The sequence below is a fragment of the Furipterus horrens genome, unplaced genomic scaffold (assembly GCF_987537825.1).
Source record: "Furipterus horrens unplaced genomic scaffold, mFurHor1.1.pri manual_scaffold_11, whole genome shotgun sequence".
Lineage (NCBI taxonomy): Eukaryota > Metazoa > Chordata > Mammalia > Chiroptera > Furipteridae > Furipterus > Furipterus horrens.
The window spans coordinates 2,336,507-2,359,270 of NW_028327181.1; the positions used below are offsets into that span (position 1 = coordinate 2,336,507).

A 22,764-nucleotide genomic window follows, 5' to 3' on the forward strand; every position below is an offset into this window, starting at 1 on the left:
ACCTTGGCAGATGGCTCTTGTCCCAGGGATGCCTCTGCCGCCACAGGCCTGGGTGACCAAGTACATGCCCTTGAAAATTTACATTAGAATTCTCACTTTGCCAGTGACATGCCAGGCACTTCTGCTTGTTTCCTCTGAGAAGGAAAATAAAAACTCAACATCTTAAAATGTCCTTTGGAATTTACTTTTTCGGAATCCTTTAAAAAACAGCTTCAAATACAAAACCATGCAGGTTAATTTAGATGGAAAGAGATTACAATTGCTGCTTTCAAATAAAAAGTGTTGTCAGTCCCCTCCCGCCTCTTGAGAGGCCCCGAGAAATGACAGCAGACTTGACCGTTGCTCACCCATCCCCTTCGCCCCGGGGGGTCAGTCGGAATTCAGGGTGAGGCACACCCCTTGCAGCACCCAGTGAGAGAGGTGCTTTGTGGTGAAGAGGTCGGCCTCAAACACCAAGCCGATGCCCATGGCGTTCCTCCTGGTGGACGTGGTGTAGACGGGCGTCCGGAAGGTGTTCTGCAAAGGCAACACCCTGAGGAGCCCCGTGGACAGAGGGGGCCCGTCACCGAGCGTGCGGTGCATCACCTGGGCGCTCGGAGGGCACCCCCCCCCCACCCCGCAAGGCTGCGCCTGAGAAAACAGGCGGCTGAGGCTTCGCAGGGTGGTCCTCGCGAATGTAATGGGGACACGCTCCTTAAAAGGGGGCCAGGCCAGGCAGAGCAGGCGGCGTGCTGTTCGCGCCGGGGAGAGCTCCGCCTCGGCCGCTGCCCACAGGACTGAACGGGACCCAGCAGTCTCTGCTGAAGTTCCCCGGGGCCTGCTCCTCGGCTTGAGTCTGCCGCGTGCGTGCGTGCGTGCGTGTGATCCTGCGCCACCTCTTGTGGAATTACAGCCGGAAGGAGAGCAGACATGAAGGGCGGGGAGGGGACAGGGGGCAGCGGGCGGGCCTCCCACCTGCAGCTTGAGGCGATGGGCTTCGATGGGGATGACCTTCAGGACCGGCAGGTTGACAACCAGCACCTTGGGCTTGCTCTTGACCAGACAGCCTCTTTCCACATCCCAGTCGGCGCCTTCTAGATACAGTCCCGACACGAAGCATCCTGGAGGGACCAGGTGGGGGCTGTGCAGGGGCACCTGTCACTGCTGCAGAACAGTTTACAGGTGCCTGTGCTAGACACACCGAGTGGTCCCGAATCCTCACCATAAACCACCTCTGAGGGCCTGCGAGGGCGTTGGTGCTGCAGCTAAATGTCCCCTGACGAGGCCCACGGGGCCCCGGGAAACTGCCGTCCCCGGTACAACGGGCACAGTCCGTGACCAATGTCAAAGGCACGTGAAGCTGCAGCCTCAGCGGCGGTCCCAGTCCAGCCCACGCTGTCTCTGGCACCCACGCCCTGGGCCCCTCAAGGTCTCCAGGGAAGCCACCTGGTCACCCAGTCCTGGGAAAGATCCCATTCTGACCCAGGAGCCCACTTCCCACAAACCAGCCAGGTGAGCGTGGTTCAGGTCTCCCCCAGCACCAGCCCCGGTCTCAGAGGAGAGGGTGGTGCAGAAACAGAGGTGTCTCCCCAGGAGATGTCAAGAATGGAGGGCACGCAGACCCAGCCATGTGGAAGCACAGCAACTTCCAGACACTGCCTGGCCCATCCGGCTCACATGACGTTCATCCCTTAGAATCAGGGTGACTCAGGGGGGACCCCACAGGAGAGGCTGTGGGTCCGTAAGGGGCTGACTGTACCTTGTCCTGCCCGCTCGGTCACTTCATCTGCATCTTGGAACTTAGTCACTTGTGTGAACAAGGTGGAGCGGTCCAGGGGCCAGCCATTCCTCCGGCAGGTGGCCTGCACCAGGGCCGTGAGGTAGGATTCGGGGACGTGCAGCCCCGAAAGCCACATCACGCCGGGCTCCCCCTCCGTGACCTGGAGAGAAGGGAGGTCAGAGCTGACCGGACAGTGAGTTCATCACAGAAGACGCAGCTCATGTTAGTGGCAAAAGGCTGGTGTTGGGACCACTGGTGGCCCACTGAGAAAGGCAAGCTGGACCCCAAGGCCCAGGTGAAGCAGAGACTGGGATATAAAAAAAGACCACAAAGTACCAGGTCAAATCTTCAATGGGTGCCATAACCTTGGAGTGAAGAACACAAACCCAGGAGCCATAAAAGGAAAGACTGATATCTGACTATATAAAAATGTACAACTGTCCTATGGAAAATAAATACCATGAAGTCACAAAAGACTTGGGACAAGCTGCACACAAAGGACAATTTCTTTGATGTGCAAAGATCTCTTAGAAATCAACTCTGAGATATGGAGAACTTGACACAGATGAAACCAACTTACAAAAAGACAACTCACAGAAAGAGTAGCAGGAAGTGTAACACGCACTCAGCCTCAATGGTCTAAGCAGCACGTACAGACTGTGGTCAAGATGGCGGTGAAGGTGCACCCAGCACCCACGTCCTCAGACTACACCAGAATTACAACCAACTACAGAAGAGCCGTCATGCAGAACTGCCAGGAAGCTAGTGAATGGAACTCCTACAATTAAGGGGTAAAGAAGCCACATTGAGACTGATGATGGGAGGGATGGAGACATGGGACGGGCTGGTCCCAGAGCCACACGTGCTGGATAAAAACCTGGAGTGACATCTTGGCTGCGGAAGTCCCTCATGAGGAGCAATGGGTCCCAGCCCAGGGTTCCAGAGCCAGGAAGAGAAATCCCCGTAACTTCTGGCTGCAAAAACCAGCGGGGATTTTAGCTGAGTGAGACAGAGCCCCCGACACCAGCGACATATGGGGGAGAACCGACTTGTCTGGCATTGGGGCGAGAGCTGCGTGGGTGGCAGCTTTCTCCCCGACAGAAGTGCTGGCAGAAGCCATTGTTCCTTTTCTGAGCCCTCCCCCCACAGAGCCGGCAGGCAGGTGCCACATCTGAGACTGAGACCCCACCCCACCCAACCCATGAGCCCACCCAAACTGTTCCCACTGCTTTTCCTTATGAATGGCCTGTCCTGGCTCGAGCTTCAGACTTTCCTAAAATCTCTCAAACCAGCGGTGTCTGGCCTCAGTGGGCCTGCACCTCTCACTAAATAGCCCACACTGAGACACACTCTAACTAAGATGCCCAAGGGGACAGACTGAGAGAGAACCTTAAAAGCAGCCAGAGAAAAGCAGTTAGTTACCTACAAGGGAGCTCCTACTGTCAGCTGATTTCTCAAAAGATATTCTGCAGGCCAGAAGGCCAGGACCTACAACCAAGATTCCTCTACCCAGCAAAGCTGTCATTTGGATGGAAGGGCAGAGGAAGTGCTTCCCAGACGAGGTGAAGCTGAAGGAAGTCACTTCATCACCACCAAACCAGTAATCTGAGAAATGTTAAAGGGTGCTCTTTCAGAAGAAAAAACAAAGATAAAAATTATGAACAATAAAATGGCAATAGATCCATATCAACAACTGAATCTAACAAGCAAAACAAATGAACCAGCGGAACGGAAACAGACTCACAGACACAGAGAACGTTCTGACAGCGGCCAGAGGGGAGGGGAGCGGGGGCCGGGTGGAAGGGCAGAGGGGTTAACAGCACAAACGGGCAGTTACAGGACAGTCGTGGGGAAGTGAGGCACAGCACAGGGAATACAGTCAATAAGATGCTAAGAACTGCGTGTGGTGTCACATGGGTGTGAGACTGCCTGGGATGACCACTTAGTTACATGTCTAACCACCGGGGTGCACACCTGAAGCTAATACAATATTGTATGTCAGCTGTAATTGAAAAATAAGATTTAAAAAAGAAGAAATGCACATCCCCGCAATTAGATATCACTATTGATGATCAGGGAGAAGAGATTCAAAACACGAGGAACACCCGGTGCTGCTGGGGACGAGGGGTCATCGACCTCGGGCACTGGGGTCAACCCATCTAGAAGAGCGTCTGGCGAGGCCACAGAATTTAAAACGCACACTCTCTGACCCAGCTCCCCCGTCGCAGAGATGTGCCTGGGAACACGCTCCCGGGAGCGCCTAAGACGTGTGCCCTGGGCTGTCGCTGGTGCTAGCAAAGAGGGAGAAGAGAAAAACCTGGCAGGAACCGCCCAGACGTCCGCCAGCACAAAGGACACGAGGTGCCTGTCAGAAAGACCGAGCGGGATCTAGAGGTGCTTAGATGGAGCAGCTGCCGAGACTCTCAGAGGGGGAAGCCCAGTTGTGCGTAGTGCGCTTCCAGGTCTTAAAGACGGACCGGGGAAGGAGGAAAGAGAGAGGCACGCTGGCTTGAAGCATCAGAGACCACTCACAGAGTGCCCGCAGGGTGCTCACTGGGCCGTGAGGCTGTACCAGGAGCCAGCGCCGCCACCTTACCCAGGACGTGTACTGACTGGACCGCCGCAGGAAGTACAGCATCCAGTTCCCGAGGGACTGGAGGGTGTCGGGGGCGAGCTTCCTCCAGATGGCAGGGATCTGCCCGATGAACAGGGACCGGGCGACGTCATCCAGCTCACTGCTCATTCCGTCCTCTCCGGCCAAGGCCTGTGGACAGACGGGGGTGGGCAGCCCGGGGACCAGGAGACCGGGCTCCAGGTCCAGGCGGGAGTCGCCGTCAGGGACACGCTCACCCTCTGCAGCTCGGCCAGGGACCGGGCCATGCGGACGACCAGCTTGTTGAAGCGCTCCAGCTCCTGCAGGAGCACCACCGACGTGGGGGAGATGCCCACCCCGAGGTGCTTCCTGACCTGGTCCAAGTTGAAGACCTTGGGCATCCTGTTCTCTATGTCCTGGGCCACGTGGCCAATGTAATCCTCTCTGCTCACGCCGCTGCTGGAGTCCCCTGAAAGCAGGGACAGCGAGGCATCGGAGCGCGGGGCGGTGCCTCCCAAGCCTCTGGTGCGTGGAGAGCCACCGCGCTACGGACGCTGTAGGGACAAACAGTGGCACTTCGCACCAACACCCCTGGGCCCTGGATCCGTCCGCCCAGCGGCCTGTACCTGTCTGAGGCTGCAGCTCCAGCAGGTGGGCCCACATGTCGCGTGCAGCCTGAGTGTAATACCCGATCTCAGCATTGGGGTGCAGACCGAACACCTCGGGGGTGTTGGCCAGTGGCAGCGCCTCGATGGCCTCTGCAGTCACAGACACAGACAGGGCACACAGTGCGCCCCCCTCGGTTTCAGGGGCCCGCAGCCTCAACGTCCCCGACACACAAGACTCATTTCCACTGCTTAGTGACATGCTCTTAATTAAAACTCCACACCAGCCCAGCCAACCCAGCCCTGTGTTCATCTTTTATGAAAATGGCTCAGTAGCTGCGCGGTGGCGGGGCAGGACAGCCCTTCCTTCCAGGCAGAATCTGACACATTTGCCATCATTCCAGGACAGGAAAGCTGAACTAACCCCATCAGCTCTGAGGCCGAGGTGAGCCTGATGGGCCCCTCAGAGGCACGAGAGACCCCACCTGCCAGCCACGGAGCCCTCCAGGCGAGGGGACAGAGGAGCCGTCAGGCCGGCTGCACAGAACAGCTGCAAGGTACGGGCTCCCTCAGAAAAGGCTTCTAAAATACTGCCTGATGCCTGAGAAATCTCACCAACAAATTTTTCCTTTACGTCGCCAGCGGGGATTTTATAGTCCACGTCCTTGTTCTGGAAGAAGTGGAACGGCTGGAAAGTGTCAAAGAGGAAGTCCCCCAGGTACTCGTCCATGTAGACGGTCAGGATGCGCCGGTCGAAGCTGTCGATGGCCCGCCCTCCATACATGACCTGGGGTTACATGGGAGAAGCAGGCGACAGGGCCACCAGACACGCCAGCGGCCACTTCTGTCTTTGGAACAGAGTCCCTGTTTGAGCCGTGTGCCGGCCACCGGGGAATGCTACCCCGTGAGCTCTGCACCGGGTCCTGGACCCCAGGGTGGACACTCACGGGCACCGAACAGGGGCCAGGCCCTCCGGCACGCCTCAGGCATGAGGAGGCGCGGCTGCCTGTGCCTCAAGAACATGAATCTCCGGGGCGATAAGCCCAGACCTCTGTGCGGGTGGGGGTCCCTGAGGCCAAGGACCGCTGGGCGATGAGCCGGGGTCATTCACGGAGGCCTGGGGGCCCCGGACTGACAGCGGAAGGACAGAGGGGTGTGTCACCTGGGGCCCTGAAATCACGCCCCAGGGCGCCAGGCACGCCCCGCTCCGGCCCCGGGAGGCAGCTCACGGAAGGTCCCCCAAGACATTCCTACCTCCCCGATGAGGTACTTGAGGCTGCCCCACGGGATCCGGGGGTCCCGCTGCTGGAAGGCTTTCGTCAGGTACGTGTTCAGAATCTCCATGCAGACCTTACACGGGGAGGGCCAGGCTCAGCGACAGTCGGACCCGCGGCCATTCCCGTCCCGCCGGCCGGGGAGGCAGGTCCAGGACGAGGCAGCGGCCGCGTGTTCACCTGAAAGTCGGACTCGTTAAAGTCGTAGTACACGTTCCAGCCGATCTTCCCGAACTTTCTCCTCTCCTGCACCACGGCGTGGAAAAACGCCAGCACATAGACCAGGGGCTTGAACGCGGGGTGCGGACACCGATCCAGCATCTCATGGGAGATCTTGAAGTAAGTTGCTCTCATGTTGAGCTTCAGCCCATTGGGCGGCTCAGTGACCACCTGTCAGAGGAGGGCACAGATGGTGGCAGAAGCCACAGGCCCGTACCCAGCTCCCAAGAGCATGCAAGCGCAGCCTTCCTGGCTTTCCCTTCATCTCCATGAGGCCGTCTGCCCTCCTCCCAAATAGCAACTGTCTTATTGAGGGCCCAGGAGAACTTAAGGGGCTGGGTGGATGTTCTTCTCAGAACAGCCAGGTGCTCAGCCATTGCCCTGGAGAAGGTTCCCCAACCTCTCTCTGAACTGGGGAATCCTCAAGTGTAAAATGCACAGGTACGTTTTCCCTCCGCCAGCCCCAGAGACAGATGACAAAACCTTTCCAAAATGTCCCCGGAGAACCAGTTAAACAGGGCGTGTCAGCCACTGGAAACGTCTGCACAGACCGCCAGAGGGCTGCAGGCGGCGGGTGGGGGGGGGCGCTGGGGAGGAATGTGAGGCCCATGCAGACTGACCCAGGCTTCGTTTGGGAGGTGTACCTTCCACCCAGTTTGGGACAGTGGGTTATCTCTGGAGAGGGAGGGAGGGATGGAATTGAAAGGGGTATCCGGGAGGTTCCAACCGCATCCGAGGCTTATTTCTAAGCACGCGCGCGCGCACACACAGACGGAGGGTCGTGAGCCGAGGAGCGGGGCTGTGGGTATGCTGGCATCTGCCCTGAAGCCAGACCTTCAAGGACTTCTGCAGAATCCCGATGGGGAAGCCTTTGGTGGGGTCCGTGGTGAGCCACAGGCGGAAGTCCGGGTGGGGCTTGGTGATCCTCTCCAGGGACTTCTCCAGGTCCCTCAGCCACTTGACCAGGAGATGGCAGTTCTGCAGCATCAGCCACTGCCCACGAGCCACCGCTGTGTCCAGCAGCTGCAGAGCCAGCTGCACCGACGGGAGAGGAGACAGAGCTGGCGTCCTGGGGCCCCGGCACCCGGTGTTCTCCCAGACCCACCCAGCCCCCAAACAGCAGCAGGGAACGCACGTCAGAATTCCCTCAGGGCCCCTGTGCGCGCGGGCTGGTCCCAGCCTGGGAGGGAAGGGAGCGCCCGGGCCCCTCCACAGCCTCCCGTGGCCCTAAGGCCTCCAGCGTCCCTGACACAGGGCAGCCTCAGAGCACAGACCCGGGACTGAGCTCCCCTTAGACCCACGTCGCCCCAGCATCTGGTACCCGGGCCTCCAGCTCGCGTGTGCGGTGGCCCTGAGCTTAGAGCCAGATTTCCACTGCTTCCTAGCGGGGGCCGGGGACGTCACAGCTTTAGAGTCCCCCTTCCAACAACAAGTTACCTTTTCTTGGCCCTGGCCCATGGCAAGGAACTTGAGGCGGCTTCCCCCGAAGCCGGTGCGCTCCGCGAGCTTCATGAGGTCGCTGGCGGGGTCAGAGCCGGGGCTCAGGATGAACACGATGGGCGAGCTGGGAGTGGTCTGCTCGAAGATGGCCTCGAAGCTGATCATCGGGGGCTGCACGTACCTGCGGGGAGCGCTCTCCTGGTCAGGGGGCTCCGGGGGGCTGGGCCCACCCTCCGCCAGCGCTCCCTGCACCGCCTGCCCTGCTCAGGATCCCCTTCCCGCGCAGCACACCATGCACGCCGGAGGGGGACGCCCGGGAGCCGGGCCTCTCTGCACCCTCCGCACAGCCGTGTCGGCGTCAGCAGATCTGCACGGAGCCAGGGCCCCGACAGAGGGCCTCCAGGCCAGCCTTGCAGGGGACATCCCCTTGGCACAAAATCCAGAGGGTCCACAGGGACAGCTCCACAGGCGTGTCCTGAATGGCTCACATCTCGAGATTTTTAAAAATTAAAAGTTCATGAGGAGCCCTGGCTGCTGTGGCTCAGTGGATTGAGCGTCGGCCTGCGAACCAAGTGTTGCTGGTTCGATTCCCAGTCAGGGCACATGCCTGGGTTGCAGGCCAGGTCCCCAGTTGGGGGCACATGAGAGGCAACCGCACAGTGATGTTTCTCTCCCTGTCTTTCTCCTTTCCTCTCTCTCTAAAAACAGATAAATAAAATAAAAATAAAATAAAGTAACCTTGTTAAAAAATTAATTAAAAAAAACAAAAAAGCTCATAAGGATGGGGAGAAACCTGAGTTTCTAGCTGCTTTTGAGGGGCCAGAGGGCCTGGGTCCCCACAGCCACCTGCTGTCGGTCAGCAGGAGGGAAGGGGCAGCACACCAGCACCTGCCCTCTCCTCCAGTTTGCCACGGTCCCCACCCACTTTATTCACTCGCTTCCATCACCTGCGGCCACCAGGTCACGTGTGAGCTACCACATCTGAGGTACCAGGCTTGAGGCACCCGCGGCTCTGGCCTGAAGTGCGGCTGTCACCTTAGGCACCCGCAGTGCTGGCCCAAGGGGTGACTGTCACCTGAGATGAGCACCGAGTGGGAATCCACATGAGATTTTAATCCTCAACACCCAAGAAATATGCACAATATCTCAGAAAATTCCATGTTGAATTAATATTTTAGTATATGAGTTACATATAATGTTATTAAAATTAACGTCACCTGTGTCTTTCTTAATGCCCTGCGTGCCTCTCACACCGTGTTTCCCTAGACTGGCTATGAAATCACTCCCAACGGCGGTTCTCTCCGGAGCTGGCCACCCGCTGCCATCAGGGAGCGCAGGTGGGGGCGGCCCCACAGCAGGGTCCAGGCAGACCCGGATGCTGCACTTACTTCTCCCCCATTGTGACAGTCACATAGTCGGTGACGGCCCGATAGACCCGATCGACACGGAAACAGCGCAGAACCAGCAACTTCTGGAAAGGGGTGATGCTGCGGTCGTAACCCAAGGGGAGTGGGGACTGCTCGAGCGAATCCAGGGCCTGCCACTGGGGAGAGCAAAGCACAGTTGCGGTGGCATCAGCCAGGCAGTGACACAGGCCCCCACCTTTATGTGACGGTCCCAAAGCCACGGTCAAGGGGGGAAACCTGTAGGAGTATGAACATCAGTGCCACTTCTCGTCAGAGCTGTAACTTTTTACCCAAAACTATGCACTTCAGGAAAGGACAGTCTGAGCCTTACTCACTGTTGAGTCCCCTGGTGTCCTTCAAGGGATGTGTTCATGGCAGATGCTCAGGAAGTATTTCCTGGCTGCTGGGTGGGTGGGTGGGTGGATGGACAGATGGATGATGGACGGATGGATGGATGATAGATGGATGGATGATAGATGGATGGTGGATGGATGATGAATGGATGGATGATGGATGGATGATGGACGGATGGATGGATGGATGCTGGATGGATGGATGGTGGATGGATGATGGATGGATGGAAGGGTGGATGGGAGGATGGATGAATGGAAGGATGATGGTCCTCCCACAAAGCTAGCTGAACTAACACATAAAGAAGAACTCTATCCAGGGAATTAGAGGGCCCTGATTACACTCGGACTGGTTTCCCCAAAGGAACATCTCTGCACTCACGAGGAGTCAGGCTACAGGTTAAGTCTGGAGAGCAGACGTGCAGGGAAGGGTAGGAGGAGAGAACGTGAGCTCACCTCCTGCCAGACAGCCGGGTGTTTCTCAACATCCTCAGGAAGACTCCCGAAGCGGTCCGAAAACATCTCCGATAAAAGCATGATGTCTTCCCACCCCTGGTCGGACAACCAGGGGCAGGGCTTTTTCCGTTTGCTTTTTTCCAGGGAAATGTTTCCTAATCACAACAGGAGGAGGAGTCGACAGCCGACACCGACACACCAGGGGAGCAGGCGGCTCTGTCCGGGGGTCCCTCATGGGACAAATGCCCTGGACAAGGCGGCTGGGAAGGGACGGAGGCGTGGGCTGCCTGTGTCCCCACCTGGGACTCCAGCCTCCGGGCACCCGCAGGCGATGGCTGCCCCGCGTCGGCCCCGGCCCGTTTTTGAGGCTGACTGCCCACGGAAACATTTAACAGCAAGCGCGACGGGCAGCCGAGCCCTATACACACGTGGATGAAGAGAGGCCAGCTCACCTTTCAGAAAGAAGTCTAATTCCTCCTGGGGAACTCTGCCTTCGGCTTGCTCGATCTTGATGGTCATATTGAACGAGAAGAGCAGCTTGTGCCTCTCAAACAGCCCTGCAGTGAAACAGCAGCTGGGCGCTGACTTTTAAAGATTGTTTTCAAACCTGAGCGTCTTAGGCACAACGTGCTCACACATGTGAGAGGGATGTAACGGAACCCCTGGATGGCACGGCTGCGACTGGCCCTCACGGGGCCCCATTTACAAGTCGTGCCTGGTCTACGACTGCGCGCTAATCAAACTTCATTTATAAAAGCCGGCAGTGGCCAGAGGCAGCCTGCGGGCCGGGCTGCCCATCTCTGCGGTGGAGGATGGACATCGCACCCACAGCAGGGGGCAGCCCACTCGAGTTCTTCCCAGCAGGAGAAATGCGTTCCTGGAAGGGGAAGCCGCCTGCGCTGAGGTCCGTGGTCTCAGCTCGCCTTTCCCTGGGTGAGCCCCACGGGAATGACAGTCCGCGCCCTGTTCCATGCCCGCCCAGCCCCCGTTAGGGAGCCCTGAGCCCAGGACCCCGGGACCCTGGTCGGGGCTGCGGCGGGAGAGAGCCTCTGAAGGGGACAGGACGGTGCAGTGAGGCGCCCAGCGGGTCCCAGGCCCACCCGGCATGTGGACGGAGACAGCGGAGGCCGCGCACGGGGTGCTCACCTGTGCAGCCATAGTTATAGATGTTGAAGGTCAGCGTGTCCATGATATTCCTCAGTCGCTTCATCAGGATGGAGTCCGGCAGCGACTTTTTCAGCGACAGCCCGAAGACCTCAAGGAAGGCGCTCAGGGAGTACTGGTACATGGCGTTCACCAGCGCCATCCCGGACAGCACGAAGAACAGGACAGCGCCCCGCCGCGCGGCCGGCCGGTAGCCGTCCCGCAGCCTGTCGATGTCCGAGGCGGTCTTCCCCGCCAGCCGGAGCTTCTCGGACACCTGAGGGGGGGGGGGGGTGCACGTCACCAGGGGAACGGGAGGCCTCACACCCGCCACCAAGGGGACCATAAAGTGGGTGAGACAGTAAGAAGCCAAAGCCCCGGCTGCTGTGGCTCAGTGGGCTGAGCGCCAGCCTGAGAACCGCAGGGTCGCTGGTTTGATTCCCAGGCAGGGCACAGGCCTGGGTTGCGGGCTGGGTCCCTAGTGGGGGCCTGTGGGAGGCAAACAATTGATTTTTCTCTCCCTCTCTCCCTCCCTACCCCTCTCTCTAAACATAGATAAGTAAGTAAATAAAATAAAGTCTGTAAAACAGTAATGTACGAAGGTAGAGGGTGGGAGTGGGAGGGGCAGCCCAAAAACCCCTGAGAAGCTCCAGTCCTCACGAGACGTGGGGGACTCCAGCGGTCCCTTCCTCTAACAACAGCTGCTGAGTTTTACTTGGAGGATCACAGCTTCCCCAGCTGCAGGAGGGGCATGTGACTGAGGCCCAGCCCATCCCGCAGGTACACCCCCAGGCCACCCCCAGGCCATGGGACTCGTTTGGAGTGAGCACGTGACTTAAATGCCTCTCAGGAACTCCACGATAGGGACAGGTAAAGATTCTCGCTCTTCCCTTTGGACCCGAACCTGAAAGGGCATGGGGCCAGACATCATCTTCAGACCACAAGGGGAGCTTGGCTCCACGGGGAGGCCGAGAATAAAGCCAGCAGAAGGCCCAGCCCAGGAATGGAGAGAAATTGAGTCTTGATGATATGTCTAGAGTCCTGGATCCAGCCCTACCGGAAGCCATCATGGACCTTCCTGTTTTCTAAGCCGATAAATTACCTTTTGACTTAAGCCAAGCAGCACTGGGTTTTCTGTTACTCTCACCTGAAAGAGGCTGACCTACTGCCCGAGCGGGACTGGCGTCATCTTCAGGGTAACCCTCCCTGAGCACACCCCAGCAGAGGGGCCATTTCTCGCCAGGCAAACCCTCAGGCAACCCAAAGCCCAGGCCCGACGAGAGCACCCCCAAAGCCTCCAATTCTAAGACCTGGGACCATGAACAAGGCCCTCATGGAGTCTGGTTCTCTTGAGCTCAGGGCATCTCCCGTACAGCCGATACCTCCGTGGCTTTGGACTTGGTCTCCTCCAGAGTGTGCACCAGCTCCACGTTGTCTAGCATGTTCCCCGTGGAGGTGGCCAGCTCCCGAAGGAGGGAGTCCTCCAGGTCCTTCAGGAGGTTCTTGTTCTCGCTCGTCTCCTGAATGAGGTGCTCCCTCTGCTCCTCTAGCTCGTGCCTCTCGAAGGCCACCAGCACGCTCAGCAGCTGGTCCTCCAGGCCCTTCAGCGTGACTGCAGGGGGACAGGGTGGCCCTCACTGCTGTGTCCCCTGACAAGCTGGTCGCCATGTCTTCTTGCTAGCGCTACTGTGCCTAGGGCAAGCTGAGGGTGGGCGTGAGCCAGCGTTTCAGGGACACAAGGACTCGCCCTCCTGACCCAATCGCTCTGAAGTCACCAGGTGAAACATGTCTGACCGAAATGGAACCGCCGCCCTGCAGAGCGGTGGACAGAGCGAAGACGCTCCGCGTTCAGAACCATAGAGCAAGGCATCCCCACCTGTTAACCTCTTTGAGAGCCTGGTGATGAGCCTAGGAAATGGCACTTAGTCCCTAAGAGACCTCGGTTATGCAGGACACACACACACACACACACACTCTCACACACACGCACGCGCACACACACGCGCATGCACGCACACTCACATACGCACCCACTCACGCATGCACACACACACTCACACTCTTACACACTCACCCACTCACCCTCACACATGCACGCACACACACACGCACTCACACACGCACCCACACTCACACACATGCACTCTTACACACACTCTCTTACACTCACACACGCACTCACACACACATGCACACACACACTCTTACACACACACACGCACCCACACTCACACACACACATGCACACACTCACTCTTACACACACACACTCACACACACACACAGCAGGACTTCCTGCCCAGCTGAGAGGGGTCTCACCTCCCTCCCAGCCTGCGTATCTGAGCCCCCTGTCCAGACTCAGCCACCTCAAGGCTCAGAGCTCGGTGTTGTTTGGTCACTAGGAACCGACTGGTTCAGATGTGACTGAGAGGATGAGCCGAGGTCGCTGGACGCAATGGCGACCTGTGACTGCTGCGGTCTCCATGGCGACCGCCTGCCTCTGCACGGGGCTCTGCAGGCCCTTACCGGTGTAGTTGATCACCATGGCCTTCCCGAACACAGACGGGCTGTATCGGGGGTTGGCCAGCTTGGTGGTGAGGTAGAGCCTGAAGTTGGAGTCGTAGTCCACCTCCTTGTCCCCCAGGGAGATGAACTGCCGCCCTTGGGAGACTCTGACGTTCTTCTCCAGGACGTCGTCGATCACAGGGTCGATGGACTCGTCCACGTCCTGGAGCAGGAAGGGTGTCCCGTACTTGATGGACATCTCCAGCTGCTTGAGGAAGTCAGGGTCGTTAAAGGAGGCGACCTGGAGGGCAGGAGAGGCGGAGGCCGAGTGAGGTAAGCGCTGACTCCGGTGACGTCACACAGCTCGGTGAACCCACTGAGAGCCCCTGCACGGCATTTCAGATGGGTGAGTCGCGTGGGGTGTGGATTCTATCCTACCCAAGCCCGCTCCCACTCCTTCCCAAACAAAGCGGTTGAGCACCTAGGGCCACCAAGCCCTGCACTGTGCAGGGTGGGGTCCCCAACCTCCGGGCCGCACGGCAGGAGGTGAGCTTGAGTCACCCTGAAACCATCCCCCGACCCCGGTCCATGGAAGAATGGTCTTCCACAAAAGCAGTCCCTGACGCCAGAAAGGTTGGAGACCGCTGATGGAGGGGACACGAGGATGAGCAGAGCTCCAAGTCCGCCCTCAAGCTGCTCACAGCCTGAGGGGCAATGCACAGAGCAAGAGCGGAGTAAAGCCCAGGGGTCCTCTGCCCTCGAGACTCGGCAGGGGCTGGGGGGCTCCGCTTGGGGCTCAGAGCCGTGGCATCTCAGCGGGGTGTGCTGGAGGCCGGGGAATGCCTGGAGAAGAGGTGGTGGAGCTGGGCTGTGCCCTGTGCAGGGCAGGGAGGGCAGAGGTGGCCAAGGGAGGCCCAGCCATACCCGCAGGTTGTTTTTCTCCTCTTTTCTCTTAATCCAGTTGAGGGCCTGCTGCTGCGGGTCGATGCAGAGGGGGAAGCGGCTAGCCCGGGTGGTGAGAATGCCGTTCTGAACGGAGAGCTCATCGGGGGGCAGTCCCTGGGAGCCCCACCTGGAAGGGGCAGCGGCAGGAAAATCCATTTTTCTTGCCAAGTTGTGAACCGAGGATTAATGGGGAAAGGGTCAGCCTTCCAGAACAACCTACCAATCCCGAAACTGCTCAACCCTCCTCAGAGTATGGGAGCTGCATTTGCAGTGCACCCCGTGCTATGTCCCGCGAGGGGTACACCCACGGGGACCCCAGCTTGAGGCACCCCTTGTCCCCCGGGCTCAGCACCACACACACACACCTGCTGATCTCCACGTCGTCCGTGAGCAGGCTCTCTAACCGGAAGGGCTGGCTCAGGGGAATCTCCCGCTCCAGGATATCCTTCAGCCAAACGTGATAGACCATCTCGTCGCGGAACTCCCACGTGAACGCGCCCTCGTAGCTCAGGAACGCCGCGCAAAGCAGGCAGTCCCCCTGGAGCTTCACCCGCCGGCGCATCAGCTCGTCCAGGTCGTTCAGCCACCTGGCGCAGGACGGGGGCTGCGGTAAGCTGCTACCTTCCGGCCCAATCTAAAGGAACGTTCTAGAAGAACCAGCCTGACCCCTGCTAATGCGCGTAGCCAGAGGAAACTTTTTGAGATGTCCTTGTCCTTTAGAGACTGCCAGCTCATTCTGCCGCTTCTCCTACAAACCCAGTGTTTTAAAAACTATTCAGTTCCAAGGCTCGGCAGAACCTAGCACCTAACAGGGGCCTCAAAAATGTTTGTGGGACACAGTTTGCCTCACAGCTGTTTACAGTCCCTTTGAGTGCCAACGTCGCTGTGAGCGACGCCGACAAATCTTCCCAAAAGCGCCAGCGTTGCTCCCAGCGACTCTTTCTTTGATGGCTATAAACGTAAAGAACAATGGGATAATTCATATTTTATGTTTTGTTCTTTTTGTACCTCAGGTTATGTATTGATATAACTTTTTCTCATATTGAGCCAAATTTCAAATGACACCTGGCACTCAAAGGGTTAAGTAGTAATCGCGCTGTTTCTGAACGCTCAGTCCGTTACTTATAAACACGTCTGGCAGAGCTCAAAATCTCTGGTCCAGTTTGGTGACACAATTCTACCCGAAATAAAAGCGGTATTTCATTTGGCCTTTTCTGGTAAATGCCCAAGGCCTTCCGGGTTTGACAAACAGGAACCATGGTGTTTCGCATAAGCGAACGGTTCTCCCAGTCTTTTCCACGCCAGCTCGTCTGCAGGTGCGGGGTTAGAAACTACTGTCCCATCCCGTGGACCAGGGCGGCCACGTGGCCCATAAGCGTCAAACGATCCCGCCGCCTCGGGAGAAGCTCTGGACTGCACAAGGCACCAGCGTCCAGTGACAGAGGGGGCTCCTCCGCCAGACCCATCCCGAGAGACCCGGGCTTAGTGGTCGCCAAGAAGCGGCCGGCCGTTCCCAGGGCGCGAGGCACTACAGGAGGCGCTGGCTTCTCCCCATCCCCACAGCGGCTCTGCCTCCCGGACCCTTGATAGTCACTTAGTAAATAACACTCGGCGACTAAGAACACCACCGGAGCATGGCCCTTAGCCAGCCGCAGACACGGCGATCAGATATCAGACTCCCGCACGGCTCTCAGCTGAGAACGCGGCACAGACTCCGCGCGGCGAGGGCCCCGCTGCTGACACGCGCGCACAGACCACGGAGCTCCACGGTGGGCCGTCGGCGCGTGGGGCCCACTGACCTGACGTTCTCAGACCCCAGGCCGGAGATGAGCTTGTCGGCCGCGATCAGCCGCCGCTCCATGATCTCGGCCTCTTGCTGCAGCTTCTGCTTCTCCAGGATGGCGGCCTCATACTTGGCTCCCAGCGCTTCCAGCTCTCTCTGGAGCGCTGCCAGCTCATTCTGGATCCTCTCCAGTTCGCGTTTCGTGAGGTAAAAGTTCCGCTCCAGCCGGGCCACCTGCGTGAGGACGGGCAGACCAGTCGGGAAGAGGCTGGTCCTGGGCAGGGACAGCGGTGCCCCCCTGGGCTCTGAGCTCTCTGAGCGACACAATTCTGGGTCACAAGGCAAACATCAAAGCGTGGCTCCAGTGACAGCCGCGGCCTCCCGGTTCCCTTTTTATCGGGGGCTTTTTGTGTTACTCTGACCCGGCGGTCCTCTCCTCAGGGCACACAGGACAATATCCGCGGACCGTTTCAGTGGCTGGAACTTGGGGGCAGGGACAGTGGCACCAGTGGGCAGAGCCCGGGATGCTGCTACCCAGGGCGCAGACAGCACCCACAGCCACGAGCTACCAGCCCCACGGCCAAGCACCCTGCTCTGGCCCCAGACAGTGACTCCGAGCGCCTCTGACCCTGCTGCCCACCACCCACACTGGAGGCCTTCTGGCCACCGTCTCGGTCAGGCCCGTTCTGTCCCGACGAGAGTGCGCACGCAGTTCCCAGTTACTGGGAAAGCTCGTGTGTGGGCTTCACACCAGAGCCCGCCCGAGTTCTGCCAGCAAAGCGGCGGACACGCTCAGTCTGACGCCCGACCGTCCCTGCGGGCAGCGTCTGCGTCTCACGCAGGACCAGTACCTTGTCTCTCTTGGGCTTGATTTCTTTAAAGACGTCACAGTAGCCCATGACGGCTTCGACGAACTTCAGCATGCCCAGGCCTGCTTTGCTCACAGCCTCCATCTCCTCGGTCGTGGTGCTGAGGGTCCTCAGGAGACCTGCAGGTCAAAGACGCGGCGACTGTGACGAGCGCCCAGCCGCGTCCTGCGAGGTGGAGTGGGAGCCGGGCTGCCGTGGGCAGGGCAAGTGCGGTCAGTCCCTGTCCCTCAGTCATCGGGAGCGGCCCAGGCTGCTGCCCCACAGACAGCAGGGTCGGTCCAACCCCAAGTGTGTTCTGCGCCAGAGGGCGCTGAAGGTGTGAGTGAGGGCAGGCTGCTGCCACCCAGAGCGTCCTGCGACCCAGGCGCACCGGGGCACGTGGGGCCTCCGACCTGGGCCCCACGGTGGCCGGGAGCGGGCAGCGGGCCAGGACTCGCGGGCCACAGCAGGTCACGGCCGCCCGACACGCACCCCCAACCCCGGCGCCTTCCCATCTCACCACGTGTCCGGGTCAAGACCGTTCCCTGGGGTTTGTAGCTGCCGCTCCCCTTTGTGTCTCATTTAGGTTTTTTTCAAGTGGCTGTATAACAGCCTTGAGGGTACAGCTCCGTGCAAACGTCGGGGTAAACAGCGACGCTGTGGACGCGCACAGACGTCGCCCTGCGGGCTCGGGGCCTGGGCAGGGCCAGCCTCGGGCCGGGCGGGAATCCGGGTGTTTGTGACCCAGGCTGCAGGGTGGGCCGTGGGTGAGCTATCCCCGCCCCCACGTCCGCCCCCATCAGACAGGACGTGCAGAAGACGAGGCTGCTCAGAGCCCCACGGGGCCGTCCTGTTTCCCTCCAGGCAGAACCAGAGCAGCTGCGGAGCTGCACACGCACCCAGCCAGCGCCCACCCTCCTGCCTCCTGTGACGGTGCCACCATCTTCCTCTGGGAACCAGCCTCCCGCCCACTCCATCCACAGGGCCATGGCGCCACCAGGTGGCCGCACAGGAGGGTCGGCCTGCAACAAGCCCCCTCCTGCCTCTCCATCCTACCCCAGAGACGACCCTGCCGAACCGAGAACTGCCCCGGCCCTTCCACGCTTCTCTGCGCTCACCTCTGATGTTTTTAACTTGGCTCTGGGTGACTGAGTCGAAGTCCATCTCCATGAGCGACCGCAGGAAGTTCGGGTCGGACATCATGCCCTTGGCGGTCTTCCAGTTGAGCTCTTTGTAGCCCTTCATGATGAGGATGCACTCGCACACCGTCTGCACCTGCTTCGGGGGCTTGGCGAAGGACCTGCGGGGCAGGGACATGGCCTGGGTGAGAGCCCTGGGGTGACGTTGCATGGAAGCGAAGGAAGCCACACCCCAACTTGAACTTGGGCTCTGGGGGCGAGCTTCTCCGAGAGCAGGTTTGGTGTCTCATCCATCGGGGGCCAGCCCAGGCCCCTGGAACCTGACTGTGCATCAGAATCACAGCAGGCGTGTCAGTAAGTACACACCCGGCCACCCCAAGGGGTGTCTCCATCAGTAGGCCAGGGCGCAGCTGGAAAACCTGCATTTTTTTAAAGATGTTATTTATTTTTAGAGAGAGAGGACGGGAAGGAGAGAGAGAGGGAGAGAAACAGCGATCGGTTGCCTCTCAAATGCCCCAACCAGGGGCCTGGCCTGCAACCCAGGCACGTGCCCTGACCAGGAATTGAACCAACCACCTTCCAGTTTTGCAGGACAACGCTCAACCCACTGAGTCACACCAGTCAGGGCAGAACCTGCATTTTTAATTACACCCTGGGGTGATTCCTCAGACTCAATGGGAGCCACTGTCATTAGTGCCATCATCACCACCACCATCATCATCGTCACCATCATCACCACCATCGGCCTCTTCCCCGTTTACCAGATGAAGAGCAGGGCCCCAGCGCATGGACGGCCTGCCTCTGTTCACACAGACTATGGGGCCTGGGGTCTCCACATCCTGGTCCCCTTCCGGGCTGGGTCACCCCTTCCCCGTTCTCTTTGTCTTTGATGAGACTAGACTGTCATTGACACTCAGGTTCACGGTGCTCTCTGCCCTCCGGGAGCTGGAAACCCAAAGGAACAGGGGGGCACGGCAGCGTGAGGCAGAGACCCAGAGGGGCCACACGGCTGTGCCCTGCTGGGCGAGCCTGTGGGAGCCACAGTCGCGTGGACACCAGGGCGGTGGAGAGAGGTGGAAGCCAAAGGAAATGATGAAGAAAAGGCAAAGGAACAGAGGAGAAGAGCAGGAGATGGCAGAAGCCCCTGGAGGGCACAGAGCAGCAGGAGGAGCAGGCAGCGGTCCAGCCATCGCAGTCGGAGGCCAGATGACCCAGCGGAGGGAGGGCTAGAACCCTACCGCACCAGTGCCGCAGTGTGGAGACTTCCTGGGCTGGGCGACCACCCCTCCCCGCCCCCCACCGTCCTGCAAACGAGAGAGGGAGCCGCAGCATGAAGACAAGTCAGGGCAGTGTCTCCAGCACAAAGCCCGATGATTAACGCAGTGGTCCCGAGTCAGCAGCGTGAGCAGGCGGCACTGTCAGCTGTCTGTAAAAGGGCCCTGGGGCCCGTGAAGGCGGACCCAGGCCGCTGTGCTCTCAGCCGTCGGGGGAAGAGTCAGCGAGACCGTTTCAGACACAAGAGGGAAGGCCCAGGCCTCTGTGAAGGGTCCCGAGCCCCTGGCCCCGTGAGGAGCGTCCTTGGCTCTGTTTTCTAATCTATAACACGGAGGCGGGACCGACACTTCAGAGACCTGCGAGTCCGTGAAAGTGAAGTTCTCTGCTCGGCTTACAGAGCGTTCCTGGACCCTCGTTTCCCCAGCACACAAGGCCAGACGGACAGCGGAGGTGTCCCCGGTACCAAGGCTGCAAGTCTGGGGGGTGGAGACACTTGTTTCATGCGCTGCCTTTCTTCTCTCGGAAAGAAACTCACGGATGAGAGGGAGGTAACGTGCTGCCCTCTCTGAGGGGAACAACCCTCACAAACCCAGTCCCACCGCCCTCCCTCACTCGACCCCAGACTCCCTGACTGCCGGCTCTGCCCGGGGGCCCAGCTGCTGCCAGTCTCCGGGAGGCTCCTCTTGCCTGTCTTACAGCCGGCGAATCCCTCCCCCCAGTCACAGTGGTTTGAGTGACAGATCCTTCCCTGACCACCCTGTCGTGGGACAGTCATCATCATCCACAGCACAGAGAGGTTAGGTGACTCGCCAAAGGTCACACAGCCACTAAGAAGCAAAGCCATGCGTGATCATATGACCTGTGCCAATAATTACATACTTTAAAACTACTCCTTTCAGGCCACAGGCCACCTTTGCTCTCTCAGGGTGAGCTGGGCGCCTCACACCTGTCTCAGGGTGACACGGGCACACGGTCCAATGGCCGGGGACGCTTATCCACCTCCCACACGGACCCGTGGAAACTCTCTCTCGCCCGCCCCCTTGGATTCTGGGGTGACTCACAGCTCCCTCTCTCCAAATGAATGCCCTTCAAAACTCCTCCCCGACTCCGCCCTCACCAGTCCTGACGCCGCTGACGTGCGTGCAGTGCCCACGGCTCCCACAGCCGCCCGGCGGCTGGGCGTCTCCCCTGACAGTGTGCACACGGGTCCCTCCCGCAGCGCCGCTCGGATGCGTGCCGCTTTGTTCTGGCGCCTCAGTCTGAACTGCAGCGTCCCAGTGGCCCCCTCAAACCTTCACTGGGACCAGCGACCGTCCTGCTGACAGCAGCAGCATCTCCGGGTGGCCTGCAAAGGGACTCAGGCCTCTGCTCTGGGACCAGCTGAACGTCCCATTCTAGTTCCCACGTGTCGCTAATAGGCGAACAGCAGAGGCACAGCCGTCCACAAGGAGTGCCGCTCCGCCCCTCGGAAAGGACAGCCAGCGCCATTCTGCCAGGACCCCACGGCGGAGAGCCGGCTGCCAGCCCGGAAACAGGAGTCTCTCCCAGGAGGCCCGGCTGTGCGGCCAGAGGACAGAACCTTTGTGAGAACGAGGATGCGAAGGGAGGGAGGAGAGGAGAGCACTGAGGTCCCTAAAGCCGGGCCAAGTCTGTTGGGCCACGCGGCAAGGACAGGGACAGACGGGGCTGAAGTTACCAGCGGGGCCCTGTGAACGGGGCACCGGCCCCCACGGCCCCTCTTCCTGACAGCAGACGAGCCCCGGCTGCAGCGGAAGGAGCCGTTCTGCAGACTGACCTGCTCTCCCCACCTCGGGCAGGACCACCTGGCTAGTGACGGATTAGAGCACCTCCCGGGGTCCTCGGTGGGGACAGCTCTGCCGCGCCGTTTCCAGCAGGGTGCCGATCCCGCCCCAAGTGTGCGTCCGCCGAGAGAATGGACTTACAAAGTGCCACCTCTGCGCGGCGGCCGGGGCTCAGCGACAGCAGGCCCTGCCCCCTACCAGCTGGGGGGCTTGGGGCAAGCCACCTCGCCTCCCGGGCCCCACTTCCCTCACCTGCAAACGAAGATAATCACAGTCCCCACCACGGAGCGGGTCTGGCACAGTGGCCGGCATATGGCAAGGTTCCATAAATGCCTAGCCGCCGCGACTGCCGTAACTGCTTCCAGGAGGGACGCTGGGGACAAGTGCAGTTGGGCACGGCCATCGTTACCTAATCTCGGTCACATCCGACTTGTCCAGCTTCTGCAGCTCCAGCTTGGCGGCCTCCAGGACGGGCATGACCTCGGCGAGGGCCGTCTCGGCCTCGGCCTTCTCCACCGCGATGATCTTGTTCTGCTCCTCGATCTCGGAGGCCTTTTCCTCCGCGAGCTTCTTCTTTTCCTCCGCTGTGCGGGGGGGCGGGGGGTCAGTGAGGCTGAGGGTGGGGGCAGGGTGGGCCGCTGCTATGGGCCCTGCTGGGCCCCAGGGGATTGGTGAGCTCTGGCCCGTATGGTGGCCTCCGGGCTCCACTAGGACAGGAGTCCTTGCTGGGCACCGGGTCTCCTCCCAGGACAGCTGCTGTGGTTGACCTTCCCGCCCAAGTCCCCCGACTCCATCCACAGGACACCCCCTGGCCTGCATGGCCAGTGCTCCCTGGGGACAGCAGGCTGCCCTCCCTGTTGCTGGCTCACTGAAACCTGCCTTTTCACCCCCTTTTCCTATGTTCGTTCAGGCCCAACCCAAAAAGCCACCCACCCCCAGGTGGCCTGCCCCTGCGGCCCTCCGTCTTATCACTCTGTTTATCCTTCATGACGCTGATGCTGCTCCCAAATTCCATCCACTCATGGGCTTGCTGGGCCCGCTCACCTGCAGGTGAGCATCTCCCCGGGGCTGGCCCACCAGTGTTAGAACAGGGCGTGGCTCACAGGAGGTCACTGGGTTGGATAATGTTTCCCAGATTCAAGGCCACCCAGAACCTCGGATCGCAGCCTTACTCAGAAAGAGCGTCTCTGGAGATGTGTTAAGATGGGGTCACACTGGGTGA

At 59.7% G+C, this 22,764-nt stretch overlaps 1 protein-coding gene across 1 annotated transcript in view; it reads right to left on the reverse strand.

Moving 5' to 3' along the window:
• Positions 1-162: 162 nt before the first annotated feature.
• DNAH10 (dynein axonemal heavy chain 10) overlaps positions 163-22,764 on the reverse strand; it is a 95,576-nt gene continuing 72,974 nt past the window's right edge. Inside the window, 23 exon segments of the mRNA XM_090257848.1 lie at positions 163-516; positions 955-1,100; positions 1,739-1,919; positions 4,356-4,523; positions 4,610-4,821; positions 4,979-5,110; positions 5,573-5,744; positions 6,212-6,307; positions 6,412-6,621; positions 7,285-7,485; positions 7,888-8,071; positions 9,279-9,433; positions 10,103-10,257; positions 10,555-10,659; positions 11,249-11,522; positions 12,628-12,857; positions 13,772-14,051; positions 14,675-14,822; positions 15,061-15,282; positions 16,495-16,712; positions 17,330-17,466; positions 18,445-18,626; positions 21,952-22,126. Of these exon segments, the coding sequence (XP_090113974.1) occupies positions 370-516; positions 955-1,100; positions 1,739-1,919; positions 4,356-4,523; positions 4,610-4,821; positions 4,979-5,110; positions 5,573-5,744; positions 6,212-6,307; positions 6,412-6,621; positions 7,285-7,485; positions 7,888-8,071; positions 9,279-9,433; positions 10,103-10,257; positions 10,555-10,659; positions 11,249-11,522; positions 12,628-12,857; positions 13,772-14,051; positions 14,675-14,822; positions 15,061-15,282; positions 16,495-16,712; positions 17,330-17,466; positions 18,445-18,626; positions 21,952-22,126 (4,130 nt within the window). The 3' untranslated portion in view covers positions 163-369.